Source organism: Saccostrea echinata, unplaced genomic scaffold (genome assembly GCF_033153115.1).
Source record: "Saccostrea echinata isolate AGI-Se365-2 ecotype Australia unplaced genomic scaffold, CSIRO_AGI_Sech_v1 ptg000009l, whole genome shotgun sequence".
NCBI classification, from domain to species: domain Eukaryota; kingdom Metazoa; phylum Mollusca; class Bivalvia; order Ostreida; family Ostreidae; genus Saccostrea; species Saccostrea echinata.
The window spans coordinates 4,381,870-4,397,245 of NW_026889758.1; the positions used below are offsets into that span (position 1 = coordinate 4,381,870).

The following is a 15,376-nucleotide window of genomic DNA, read 5'->3' on the forward strand; positions in this document are numbered from 1 at the left end:
TAATCTGAAAGGTTTCTTATTTTCCCCCGATTCATTATTTAAATTCCTCTTTGACCGTCTTTCAAAGAACTTCTTCCTCTTCAAAGGCTTCAACAGGAAGATGATATCGCAATTGATGCAATATTAATTTGAGCTTTTCCATTTGTATTGTAAAAATTCTTGCTTGTATTGTTTGATTTTTTATTTGTGCTATTTTTTGTATTTTATATTTTCTATTTATATTCTATAATTTTTCATTTGTATTCTACATTTTCTATGTGTATTTTAGAACGTTTTCACTTGTACATGTATTCTATCCATAGGATACAATACAAATGAAAATTTATTGCAAACAAATAAGAAATTATGCAATACAAATAAAAACAATTATACAATACAAATGCAAAAATATAGAAAAACAAGTAAACAAATCATACAATGCAAATGAAAATTTTTACAATGCAAATGGAAAGTAAAGAATAAAAGTACGTAATTATATACAATACAAATGAAAATTTTAACAAAACAAATGGAATATGTAGAACTTAAAAAGAAACTTCTATAACAGAAATGGAAAATTATAACATTCAAATGGAAAATATAGAATACAAATAAAAAAAAAATTATACAATAAAGATAAGAATTTTTACATTACAAATGGAAAAGATCAAATATTGAAACGTATGACTGCCATAATATAAAATAAAATATTATATATCTTTATGTGTTCTTGACTAGATCGAAAGAAAAAGCATGCAAGGTGTATGATATACAGCCATGGATACATAGGTTTATGCTTTCCCTTATTTCTTGACTCCGACGACGGGTTACCTTTTCTTTTTCTTGTCAATCCTTTGTTCCATTATTCTCCTGTTTTCGTTCTTCAATTGGTATGAGATCGGTCACGGAAGCCTAGTGGTAGGGCGCTTGCTTCGTGATCGGGAGGCCCGGGTTCGATTCTCGCTCGCCGCGCCGCGTCAAACCTAAGACGTAAACATAGATAGTGCTTGTTCCTTCGCCAAGCGCCCGGCATTAGAAGTGAAAGTCACGGGTCTTTCGGATGAGACTTTAAAAACCGAGGTCGATCCCGTGTCACGGAAGGCATTGGCACGATAAGGAACCCTCATTGCTCAATGGCCCTAAGTGCCGAGTATAGGTCTAAATTTGAAGCTCTTCACCGCCATACTATGACGTCTCTATATGAGTGAAAAATTCTCGAATGGGACGTTAAACAGTCTGAAATCAATCAATCAATCAATTGGTATGAAAAAAGTCATCCAAAACACGAACCAATGATAGGTTATATTTGCTAACAAGGTCATTATAGAATCTACGAAATGTTGTTTTTAAACAAGGTTATTGAAATCCCTGTAATATCAACTTATCTATCAGTAGTCTGCCTTTGTTTAAAAAATGATCATACTCAGAGAATACTCTTGAGTATTAAATAATTTGGAAAACGTAAATCCCATATGCAGGTGAATATCACTTCATACTAGTAAATAAGGAAAGTTGACAATGGAAAGCTTGTACTTGTATTCTAATAATTTTCGATTTGTATTGTATAATTTTTCATTTGTATTCTACAATTTTTCATTAGTTTTATTTAATTTTTATATGTTTTCAATAATTTTCCATTTGCATTGTGTATTTTTTTCATTTGTATTGTAAAATTTTCCGTGTGTATTGCATATTTTATTATTTGTATTGTATGATATTCCATTTTTATTGTATCATTATCAATACAAATAGAAAACTTTAGAATACAAATTTTTATAAAAGACTTCTGAACTTTTTAATTTACAATTTAATTCACAAAATAAAACAAAATATTATGCAATCCGAATGAAAATTAGAGAATACAAATGGGAAATTAAAGAATACAAATTGAAAATTATAGAATACACATAAAAATTTACAATACAAATTGAAAATTATAGAATACAAAATAAAAATTATACAATTAAAATATAAAATGGAACAAAAAAAAGCACTTAGATTTTAAAAAAAGAAACCTTTTGGATAAGGTAATAAAAAGATGCTCTCGTTATTTACAAAATGGAAAATTATAGAATACAAATGGAAAAATATACAATACATATGAAAAAGATCGAATATTAATTGCAACATTTGACATGTCATATGCATAGTAAATATGTATGTTAACTATTTTATATATATGTTGTATGTTGACATACACGTAATGCATGTCGAAATAACAATCTTGCATGTCGACACAATGTATTCTATCGTAACACACTTGCAGAAAAACTAATTATTAAACAGGATACAGTTTGTGCACGAAATCAGTCGGACTAAGGGCTATACTTGTATATCTGAATTATATAGGTACCTAAAAAATCCTTCTCGTTTTACTAATTATGTATTGTAGATTCAATAAATTGTAACTCGATTAATGAGTTAAGTATGGCTTATAGAGAGTAATTTTGCCATGGATGTGTTCGCTCTCCCTTTCAAAAAAAAAAATAAATATAAACACTTTTCAGAAGACACGGTTGCACCTCTGCCATGGCTAGTATTTAAAGTATAAGAACAGAACTTCCTCCTCAACAGTAAGTGGGTCAGGAAATAAGCTATTCAATGTGACGATCTAATTATCCTGTCCTCCACAAAAACTTCTGTACATTCCTAACCTCTTAATTAAACCAAAGAAATACATTCAATTTTAGTACTACGCCATCGGTTACAAATACCTTGTAATTTCTGACGGAATGTCATGTCAAAAAACCAGTGCTTGGGATTACTTTTCTTTTTAAATTCATTTTTTTTAAACATAAACATCACTGGACACAGTGAAATCCGGCCAAGGTAAGTAATCTATAGTAATATAATAAGAAGGTCGTTTTATTGATACTCGAAATAGTTATGTACCAAGAAAACCACGCTGCTATCGCCTCATTATGATACAGCCATATAGATCTAATAAATGTTATCATTATTGTTGATTTGACCTGCATAAAATAAGTTCCCTGTATCATGTGATAAGTTTAGACCGATAAAGCAAAGGCCCACCATCCCTGAAACTGACGAGGTAAATATTTATTATATCAAATATTTAATGTATTTAAATGAAAAATTAAATTGCTTCAAATACATATATTTATTGAATTTTAAAGATAGATCTTTCATATTGAAATTCGTCTTTTACTCTATGGCAGCTCATATAAATCATCTACGTGACGTAATTTTTTTTTTCAATTGACATCTCTCAATGCATGTAAGGACTGAATATATAATATACATATATATATATATATTATGTAATGATAAGTTGAGTTTGTTGTAGAGCCTGATTATACACATATACATATCTTAATGCTTATATGTGTGCATCAAAGATTTAAAAGTAACATATGCGCAGATATTTAGATCCTATACTAACCTAACTTGTAACGTACATTTTACATATTTTTACATTTGCTGTGTTTTTCTACTAAGCCAACTGTGAAATTGATTTGAAAACCATTTTTGTGTATACTCACGCGTAGAAATATACACGGAGAAACTCGCGCTAAAGTGACGTAACAATGAGGCTATATTTGTCTACAAATATAGCCTCATTGTAGCACTTGTCACGTAGGCATATTTCATGAAGCGCTAGCGCGCTTCATGAAATATGCCTATGTGACAAGTCTGTGTGATTTACACACCAATAACTCACACAAAACTTAAAAACATTCCTTAATTAACGCCAATTTCTTCACAACATCGAGAAAGTTTAACATACTTAAAATAAATAAATAAAAAAAAATTACGCTTCTCACAAGTACAATTAAACTACATGTATTAAACTTTACTGATAACAATTGTTATTCAAGTTAAAAATACTTTAATACTTAGTACATCAAACTTCGTATCTGGCTTCATCGACATTGGCATTGTCACAAACACAGTAGAACATGGATATGGTTTTGTAAATGACATGGACATAATAACTGTCTATGAAATTTGTTGGAAATAATGTTGTGATAAAATTCAGTTTTAAGTTAACCAAATTCTGAATCAGGAAAGTATATAATTCAATTCATAAGTTTAAAGTTAACCACAATCTAAAACAGAAAATAATATTATTAAATAATAATTCAATTCTTACTAGCTTTTCAAGTGAAATTTCAAACTTCATGTAAAGAAACTGTAAGATTTTCATCCCAAAAATAGTTGCTAATTCCTTATGAATTATCTCAGTAATATTTGAAGTGAGCTTTTACAAATTTAAATAGTTCAGAAATCTTTAATAATTTTTTTTTCAGATGTCGTTCCTGGTTTCTGACGAAAGTCTCGAGTTAATTTAGTTGAGGTTGTCGATGCCGTCCATTGTCAATACTTGGGTTGTCATAGCTTGTATGTATGGTCTTATCTAATTTGTGAATATTTGTGCATAAACAAGATCCAGCATTTTGTCAAACACGGTCTGATTTTTACATGCAGATCGCTACAATTTGTTAATCAAGCTTTCAGTTATATTGGTATCTATGTTGCCAAAATTGAGGCAATGAAATGGATATAAATCAAGCAATAATTTATCGAGTAAGAAATTTGCATAAAGATAAGTTACATGTAATAGATAAGTAACATTTCTGATTAGTATGGTCTTGATTAAACTGTTGAGAATGTATAGTAGATACTGCAGAAAATGCTTTAATCAATGTAATTAAAAACTTTACATACCTTGTAAGATTTAACATGGCAATTACAGGTTTACTTTGCGTATGTAAAGAATATGTAGGAAACCCATTGTTTGAGAGAAACCAGCTACAAGCTGAGGAATCGAAGGAATATCAGCATGCGTATCCCGTCAGGGACACAGTGGGTGCTCAAGACCAAGAATATAATCAACCGTTCTTCGAAAACAATATCCAAAACATTCCAAGGAGCAGAGAGAACGACACGATTCCTCAACTGCAACAACGGCAGCACATAATTCAAAACGGAAATTTAGTTTCCGACCGGAGGTTGTTCTTAATTCAGACAATCAAAGGGAATTTGCAAAGAAATTCTACTGTTGCACAAAACATATCAAGAGAATCCGATATCGTACCAAATCAGAAGGAAGAAACACATTTTCTTCTTGCAGAATTGAATTCTACTACAAATTCATCAAATGGGACTAACGTTACAACCCATCAAAATGTCATTCATATCCAAAGAAGTATAAGTGATATAGAATTAGGACAAGAGGTCTTTGGCAGTAGAATTGAAGTTGGTAATCGGGATCAATCATCAAACATAAACTTTGGACAAGATGAACATCAAGAAAAACTCATCCCGATAGTAAAACGTACGATTTTACCTTCTCCTTATGCTGAAACACAAAACATATCGCTGTCACTTGGAAATACTCAATCCGAAGGACCAGAGAGAGGAAGATTACCAGAGGAACCTAACCGCGAAATTCGGAATGGAAATGGAACTAATCTTCAAGATTTACACCTGAACAATAATGAAATTAAGATAGAAAATTATGGCACCACAAGAAAAATTAATTCATCAACAACTATCACACCTTTAGAAACACCACATCAAAACATACTGTTTCCAGACATTGATCCTGATTCTGGAACCGTAGTGGAACCGCACTCAAAAGATGGACGAAATAACAGTGACAATGTTCTCGAAAACAGACATAGCACATTTGCCTTACCGACAGAAAATGTTCCCTTAGCCACAATACACATTTCAGGGGAAAATCCTGACACTGAATATCTGGAAAACGTTAACAATACAGATGATAGGTTAAGCCATGCAAACACAACAGTAATGGAAGCTATACATACCAAGGAGAATAAATATCGTACCAAAGGCAACGTCCCAGAAATGACCCTTCCGCAGAAAGAACCCGATCAACACGAAATCACCGAATCATCATTACATCGACAAACTTTAACATCAGAATCTGGACAATTACCAAATGAATATATCGGAGAGCCAACAAATACAAAGAACTCACGAGAAGAAGGTTCCTATATAACACACTTTTCTAGAGAGCCCGTCGTTCACCAGGTTACCGAGAAAGATTTCTCTATGAAATCAACAACTCATCAAATCTTTCCAACCGAACAAATCTTAAACAGAAAATCGTCTGTTATACCAGAAGAACTACCAATAAGGACTCGATCTACAGTGAGTACCACCACAAACAAAGATACATTTCAAACATTTCGACCAATTTATTCGAGTACGTATTCTCATCAAAGAGAAAGTAACGAGGGTACAACATTTCCTCCGAGCGAAATGGTACCCGAAATGACCATAAAGTTACCAACAGAACCAATAAATCCTGAGCCAACCGAACCCATATATCAAAGAACTACACGGGTTAGTGCTGCAACAGAGTTTGGTCCAGTGGTCAGCGGTAAGACACAGAGTCCCGATGAACCCGTGCCGCACGTTACTCTACACATCCCAACAGAACCAATGGAGTTCCTTTCTACAACTACAGTTTTGCCAAAGACAGAGTCACCAGAGCAAGTCGGATATATAAGTACATCTTCGAGTACTAATGGATACATGACAGAAAAAAGTAACGAAAAAGTAACCAAAGAAAATGTGGAGTTAACAAGTTTTTCAGCTACAATTATGGAGAGAGAATCAACATACCCAGCTATTACAGGAGAAAGATATGTGGATTTACATACAACAGTTTCTGAATCTAGAACCGAGTATCACAGAATTGACAGTACACAGCACACTGATAACGAAGGAGTATCGCACACTCGTTCATCACTTGTTCATACTGAGGCAGCTCTAAATTCTACCACAGAGCTCTTGAAAACAGTTCATTCTCATATCATCAGCACCCATCCTACTGTCAGTGAAGGGGTGTTAACCAATAGATTACCTGAGGTTCTTACTAGTATAACTTCTGGAAGTACAGTATCTCCTGAACGTACAGAAGCTAACTTCAAAACCTCGCCATCTCAAAGAATTGTCAGCAAAGAAAGTTCTAAATCAATTCTCTCTACGTTAAAGCTAAAAAGCACCGTAAACCCAAATCCCTCTAAGACAACTGAAAATAGTACAATATATTCAATGCCTGGACACAACACGTTCACAATAAGTAATCAGGACAGAAATACAACCATAGAGTCTTCAAAGATCAGTCACACATTTACCACTCTCATAACTGCTCTCAAAAATACCACTACCATCTCAACACGTCCTTCAGTAAATACCATAACTACAAGACGACCAAATCCAGCAGTTTCGCGGTCAACAACTAAAAAACAAAGAACTAATGCCCCAACGACAAAAAAGCCTACAGAAACTCCGAAAGCAACCGAGAAACCAAGTGATATTTACACAACACCACTACTTGTGCCTCCCGTATACATTAGCATGCAGTTCCGGATGACATTGAGCGAGTTCTGTTCTGGAAAATCGACGTTCCTGAAAGACTTGACAAAAATTATAAGGCGGAAAATGGATAAGAATTTCGAGGAAAAGCAGATTAAGTTCATCAATCAGTTGTGTTACGACAAAGTCAATGAGAACAGAATCGATTCTAGGCCTAAAGGGGATATTACTATCGTTACAGTGGATTTATACGTCACTGACATCAAAGGACAGATAGATGTAAAACTGACTATCGATTCTTCAGAATTTCTCCGAACTGGATTTTTAACCTCCCAGTCTCGATATGGTCAAAAGGTAAGTATTTAAAAGAGTCAAAATTTTGTGGCATTACAAAATCCTTTCTTTTGTTTGAAGACCTTGCTGATGTTTATTTGAAACGTTTATATAATAGCTTGTGAATGTCCATCTTATCAACTCTTATGTGAACAAAAATCAGAAAGACGAATCGGACAAAGGTCTTAACTCCGGGATGACCATTTCCATTATCATCGTCATTATCGGAGGTATTTGCTGTGTTTGCCTGATTATGTTACAGGTAAAGTCGTATATTTATAGAAAGGAAGGGGTTTATATCTCACATAGCCAAATTCCTTATTTCTCAACATTAAACATAACATGCACGTCTGAAGTTTTACTTCACTTTACATGGTGACCATTCTGAACATTCTTGTCAGATATTGATGCATAGACGACACAATAAAGGTTCAGAGAACTTTCTCCCAGGCTCCAATCGTTTTTCTCTGAGAAGTTTAGATTCTATTGCTCTTAACGCTGTTCCAAAGTCGAGGCCACACAGCGGTTTTTGGAACCCTGGTTTAGAGAACAACGAGGAGGTAATTCACTATAACAGAATTCAATATTCACTTTCTAATGTCAATTGCTTTGATTTGCCTAAAAAAAAAAAATAGAATTTAGAGATAAAGTGGGGGTAATGATCTGAAATTACAGGGTACTTCGTCATGCTCAAACCCTCTTGGATTCAACAATTTGTCTAACATGACAAGAGATATGGTTGAAATATACAAAGAGTTTGACGTAAGTCCTATATCTTAAAACCAATGAGTTGTACATGTTATATAAACATGGAATATAACAGAATGACAACGTAAATGCTTTGCATTTCTTTTTTAAAGAAACTCCCTTATGAAATGCCAAGTCTTTCATGTGTCCCAATAGGAGCTGAGGATAAAAACAGATATGCCAACGTTATTCCACGTAAGAAATTTGTTATTGTGATTGAAATTTGTCCTAAAAATAAGGCGGTGGTATGGGCTAGAATAAAATGTTTATCATATTGTTACATATACATTATGGAATTATTTTTTAAACGTTTTATGACAAAAAAGATCAATGCAAAAAGTTAAGATAATAAACTTTGATCATCTTTAATGATAAAGATGAAATTTTATAGTTTGAGTCAAGATATAGCATATAATACATGTTAATACATGTACTATTATGATTAAAATGAAACTATGTGGACCAGGTCTTAGTGTAAGTATGCAAAAATTACATGCAAAGTAAAACTACTCTTAAATCCTCTCAGTCAAAATGGCTTGCCAAAAAGGGCGGATGCTTTATGATGTGCAAATAAAATGTATAAACATTAAAGACAGTGGATATAGAGAACAACGCAACAGTTGCCTGTTTAAAAGTTCCTGTAATTATCTCCTTCATATTTATTCTTAAAAAAGAACTTGACAGCAGTATATTATAATAATTTTTTTAATAAAATTAAAATGATTATATTTATGGTTTTTAGGATTTTACACTTTCTATTTTCTTTTTCTTACAGTAACCCACTCGCGTGTTAAGTTAAAGAAATTGGAACACGAAGAACATTCTGAATACATTAATGCAAATTTTGTCACAGTAAGTGTTAATGTATATAACAAGCAGTGAGCAGTGATTATAGTTCGGTATTACTCTGTACAACCAGAGAATAATTTCCCCTTCAATGACCATCTTTTGTAGGGATACAATTGTGACTTACATGCCTATATTGCTACACAAGCCCCACTGCCCAATACAATTGCAGATTTCTGGAGAATGGTGTGGGAGCAACAGAGTCGTGTCATCATAATGATCACTGCTGTCAACGAAATGCAACCGGTTTAGTTATTTATCATTTAATTACCGAGTAACCAGAGAAATGACATGACTTAAAATCACCAGTATTTGTATCAGGCAAAGGTGGATGACATGATACTGACATAGAAATGTGGCCTTACCTAACAAGATAACTGTAGATTCCTTAATTTACGCGAGTACTAAATATTGCAATATGATTCCAAGGTGACAAAACGATTGGCGAGTAGACTGCTGATCAAGACTTTTTACATGCATTTAAGCCACATAAAAATCAGAGCGAGAAATTTAATTTTGCGAGTGGTGCTTCTCGCGGAATAATGCGATAATGAATTCCTCGCGAATATTTGGGAATCTACAGTAATTTACCTCATATTCATAATCAACCCTTTCATGATGACTGCAGTACTTCTATTTTGCAGGGCAAATTAATAACGCTAAGTGAATTTAAGTTTTAGTTAGCAGATAAATATTTACATTTTCAACTGTTTTCTCTGGGATAACTTTGAAAGTAAAAACGTGTTGATTTCTTGATATTTACAATTGAAGTTCAACTTTCGTTAAAAAAAGTTATGTAAGGATTTACCCCGCGACTGTAGAGCGAACGCTCTAACCACTGAGCCACGCGGGCGACTTCTGCGGGGTAATAACTTAATTTCTTACTCGATCGGCAGTTAGAAAATTACACGGATTTCATGGATTGCAATTATGTCCGCGGAAAATTAGCTTAATTAAGGACATATGCAACGTAGTTTTGAACTTTTATTTCTTATTCCTGGATAGTTCAAGAGTTCCAATAATTAAAGGACCTTTTTGAGATTTTACGATGTGAGGTAATACTGTACACATCCTCTGAGTAAAATTTTGAGGAAATATCAGCTAAAACTATATTTTTGTTAATTTTTCTTTACAAAATACAAGGATTTTCATAATTTCGTAATTTCGTTAAAATTCATGGTAATGTATGCTGATTTTTTGTCTGATAACATCTGATGGTACAATGATTCAAAATTAAAAATATATCTTGGAAAATTATCAGTTGGAAAGGTACAGTGTAAAGTATATGCACATGTACGTTGCGTATGACCTTAATCCAAGGTGGAAAAAAAGTACGTCTAATTGTTAGTCCATTATTTACACACTGAATTGTCGATAGATTTTTCCATTATTTCCCGATCATGACAAGGAGCACACGGCGGGTGTGACCGGGGATGCTCACTCCTCCATGGCACCTGATCCCACCTCTGTTGTTTTGCTCAGCTCCAAAATTTGTATTGTTTAATGGACTTTTGAGCTTGAATACTGTTCGTTATCTCCATACTTTTCATTTTTAAACAATTGCTGTAACGCCATATCAGTAGCAGTACTGCAGTTATCCTGCATCCGTCTATATAATTTAACCTCACATGTTAAAACACTTTTTGATATTAGACACCTAGGTCTTGTATAGAAATATGGTATTTTGTGCTTTGCATATTGATACCTTATTTGGAAATTATTTTTTTAGGAAAAACCTTGAAATCCTACTTCTATTGCAGCCCCGGGATGCACACTATATTCCAGACACAGAGGGAATTAATGGACGTGTTCGATACGGGGATATTGTACTTGTGCTGAAAAAGAAAGAAGTTAGACAAGAGTATATTATGTCATTGTTGGAAGTAAAAGACATAGAAGTAAGGTTGTTTTGGGGGTTTTTGCTTGTTTTTGTTTCTAACTTTTTTAAAACTTTCCACTTTATCTGACACTCAGAACTTGGAAAAATTTTGTCTATTTTGCCTCAAGGACATTTAATTGATCAAAAACGCGTTTTAAGGTCAGACGACACGTTCCTCAATAATATATAATTTTTTTCAAGACTTTGTCATTGAAGTATTGCTACTTTAATAAGTTTCCTAAGAAAATATTAAGGTATTTTATCAGGCATTTGTGCAAGATACCAGTGGATGTTATTTACTATATAATCCTATTGGAAATCACTAGCATTGCCAATATCACAACCTTTTGGTGTCTTTATCTACCTATACTTTTTGAAAATAGTTTAAATCACAAGATAATGATAATTATGATTTATTTGTTGTATATTAGGATAAGATACAAAATAGACATTCGAGCAACGTGTCGTCAGACCTAAAAGAAAGTTTTTGGCTTTTTACATGAGAGCACAGGCATTTTGGGTGCCTAACAGCCAACCGATAATTTTCAATAAATTGTAAATCACGATTCGTTCCTAATTTACAATCTGGGAAAGACTGAATGGAACATCAGTTACTTTGTTGGAGATGTAGAAATTGCTGACTCCATCTATCTAGGTTTTTTTGTGATATTTTGAGGAGTAAATAAATGATTATTTTGTTTCTTCTTTGTAGAACAATCTTTTAAGAGAAATTCGACATTTTTGGTTTACAAGTTGGTCTGTGGATTCCATTCCAGAACCAATATCCGTTATCAAACTTATCCTAGACACACGCGTCCATTATGAGGATAGTGGGGCACCATTAATAGTACACTGCAGGTATAAACCACGGATATAAAACTGCATGTACAACAAACTGATAGTACACTGTAGGTATAACACACTGATGGTACACTGTAGGTATAACACACTGATGGTACACTGTAGGTATAACACACTGATAATACACTGTAGGTATAATACACTGATAGTACACTGTAGGTATTACAGACTGATAGTACACTGTAGGTATAACACACTGATAGTACACTGTAGGTATTACACACTGATAGTACACTGTAGGTATAACACACTGAAAGTACACTGTAGATATAACACACTGATAGTGCTCTGTAGGTATTACACACTGATAGTACACTGTAGGTATAACACACTAATAGTACACTGTAGGTATAACACACTGATAGTACACTGTAGGTATTACACACTGATAGTACACTGTAGGTATAACACACTGATAGTACACTGTAGATATAACACACTGATAGTGCACTGTAGGTATTACACACTGATAGTACACTGTAGGTATAACACACCGATAGTACACTGTAGGTATAACACACTGATAGTACACTGTAGGTATAACACACTGATAGTACACTGTAGGTATTACACACTGATGGCACACTGTAGGTATAATACACTGATAGTACACTGTAGGTATAACACACTGATAATACACTGTAGGTATAATACACTGATAGTACACTGTAGGTATAACACACTGATAGTACACTGTAGGTATTACACACTGATAGTACACTGTAGGTATAATACATTGATAGTACACTGTAGGTATAACCCACTGATAGTACACTGTAGGTATTACACACTGATAGTACACTGTAGGTATAACACACTGATAATACACTGTAGGTATAATACACTGATAGTACACTGTAGGTATAACACACTGATAGTACACTGTGATATAACACACTGATAGTACACTGTAGGTATAATACACTGATAGTACACTGTGATATAACACATGGATAGTACACTGTAGGTATAATACACTGATAGGACACTGTAGCTATTACACACTGATAGTACACTGTAGGTATTACACACTGATAGTGCACTGTAGGTATAACACACTGATAGTACACTGTAGGTATAACTCACTGATAGTACACTGTAGGTATAACACACTGATAGTACATTGTAGGTATAACACACTGATAGTACACTTAGGTATTACACACTGATAGTACACTACAGGTATAATACACTGATAGTACACTGTAGGTATTACAGAGGCATCCTGTACAAGGGTTATTCCATGTATTACATTATAAATACAGCTGACACAGGTACCACAGGCACACTGTATTAATCTATCCTGGGTAACAAAGGCACTCTGTATAAAAGTTATCCTAGGTAACACAGGCACTGTATAAAAGTTATTCTCAGTAACGAAGGCACTCTGTATAAAAGTTATTCTCAGTAAAAGGCACTCTGTATAAAAGTTATCCTCAGTAACGAAGGCACTCTGTATTAAAGTTATCCTAGGTAACAAAGGCACTCTGTATAAAAGTTATCCTCAGTAGCGAAGGCACTTTGTATAAAAGTTATCCTCAGTAACGAAGGCACTCTGTATTTAAGTAATCCTAGGTAACAAAGGCACTCTGTATAAAAGTTATCCTAGGTAACAAAGGCACTCTGTATAAAAGTTATCCTCAGTAACGAAGGCACTTTGTATAAAAGTAATCCTAGGTCACAAAGGCACTCTACATAAAAGTTATCTGAGGTCACGAAGGCACTCTGTATAAAAGTTATCCTCAGTAACGAAGGCACTCTGTATAAAAGTTATCCTCAGTAACGAAGGCACTCTGTATAAAAGTTATCCTAGGTCACAAAGGCACTCTACATAAAAGTTATCCTTGGTACAAATATTACCAGGACAGATGAGCAACACCGCAGATAACAAGGGCACTTTGTAAGTAGGCTATTATGGAATTATGACTAGGAAAGTGTACAGCACAACTAAGTGTTTGGCAGGCAATTAACGACACTTTGTCACTGTCTAAAAGTTTAACCTTTTCATCGTTTATATTGCAAGATTGCGGACTTTGCATGTACACTGCAAGTGACAAACTTGGATTGTTCTTTGTGTCTTGATGCCGAACCGATGTCAATCGAGAATCTTCTAAATGTTGTTCAGATTTATTATATCCCGGCTTGAAATGTTGGGGTTATATAGTAATGGAGGTGTCCCTCCGTACTTTCTTCCAACCATACATTCGTTACACCTGGATTAGCTATTCCTTATCCGCAACTCCTCTCACACCATTGAATGCAATTACATGAAATTTTCACAGATCCTTTTATTACATAGTGCCATTTTGTACCTCCTATTTTACGTTTTGATTGGTAAGATATTTGGGTTTTCTAATAGCAAATCATGGACTTTACCATTTTTCATTTAACACTGGAGCTACCCATCTCATTTTCCGCGACTCTTCCTGGATCAATGAAATTTGATGAGACTTTCACAGAATCTTTATTACATAGTGCCATTGTGCTCCTCCTATTTTACGTATTTTACAGGCAGATATTTAGGGTTTCCCTTAACAAAACATTGACTTAACCATTATACTCGATAAAAGGGGTACCGTTTTTTAAAGCAACTCTTCCTTAAACACTATCTATCTATCTATTTATTTATCTATCTATCTATCTAATCTATCTATCCATCCATCCATCCATCCATCCATCTATCTATCTATCCATCCATCCATCTATCCATCGATTGATCGATCCATCCATCCATCCTTCCTTAAATAGGTATTCGTGTATTTTCTGTTCAGGTACTCGTAGAACTGAAGTATTTTTTCGTATTTGATATATGTATTTTCAGATCGAGTTAAAGGCAGGAGTGAAGCGCAAATCTTATTTGATATATGTATACAATATTTTTTTCAGTTCGGGTACAGGCAGAACTGGGACACTGATAGCTATTGATATCTGTATGCGCTCCTACGAAAACAAGAGGGTGGTAGATATCCTGGGATGTGTCTGCAACATGCGCAAAGAGCGTGCTGGTGTGGTTCAAAACAAGGAACAATACGCTCTCATTTATAAGGTATTTTATTCAATTTCCTCGACCAATTTTTATAACAGAGAAGTTTCATTGGCGTGTTCCTGTATACATGTTTAGGAATAAAAAAGAGACATTTGTAATTTTCTTTGTTGAAAAAAAAAGAGATATATATTGTACAAGTCCAGTCTGTATTCTTTTGCAGACATTGAATGAATACGCAGTAATCATGGGAAGCCCTAAACTGACACAATCGTCATCCTCTGCTATTCAACTGCAACACATGTTATAATAATGATGCTGTCAAAGGAAGAATTTATTCTACTTGTGGACATATTACAACCATATTTTCATTCTTATTTTTGTTTCCATTGTTTGTTTTTGTTTGTTTGTTGTATTTTTTGTATTTTGTTATA

At 33.9% G+C, this 15,376-nt stretch overlaps 1 protein-coding gene across 1 annotated transcript in view; it reads left to right on the forward strand.

Moving 5' to 3' along the window:
• The first annotated feature begins 2,760 nt into the window (after nucleotides 1–2,760).
• The window catches only part of LOC133181633 (uncharacterized), a 37,039-nt gene continuing 24,423 nt past the window's right edge, over nucleotides 2,761–15,376 (forward strand). Inside the window, exons 1-12 of the mRNA XM_061316177.1 lie at nucleotides 2,761–2,808; nucleotides 4,251–4,341; nucleotides 4,697–7,647; nucleotides 7,745–7,888; nucleotides 8,028–8,186; nucleotides 8,302–8,388; nucleotides 8,487–8,568; nucleotides 9,149–9,225; nucleotides 9,328–9,465; nucleotides 10,980–11,117; nucleotides 11,811–11,956; nucleotides 14,846–15,005. Of these exons, the coding sequence (XP_061172161.1) occupies nucleotides 4,305–4,341; nucleotides 4,697–7,647; nucleotides 7,745–7,888; nucleotides 8,028–8,186; nucleotides 8,302–8,388; nucleotides 8,487–8,568; nucleotides 9,149–9,225; nucleotides 9,328–9,465; nucleotides 10,980–11,117; nucleotides 11,811–11,956; nucleotides 14,846–15,005 (4,119 nt within the window). The 5' untranslated portion in view covers nucleotides 2,761–2,808; nucleotides 4,251–4,304. The remainder of the gene's footprint in view (nucleotides 2,809–4,250; nucleotides 4,342–4,696; nucleotides 7,648–7,744; nucleotides 7,889–8,027; nucleotides 8,187–8,301; nucleotides 8,389–8,486; nucleotides 8,569–9,148; nucleotides 9,226–9,327; nucleotides 9,466–10,979; nucleotides 11,118–11,810; nucleotides 11,957–14,845; nucleotides 15,006–15,376) is intronic.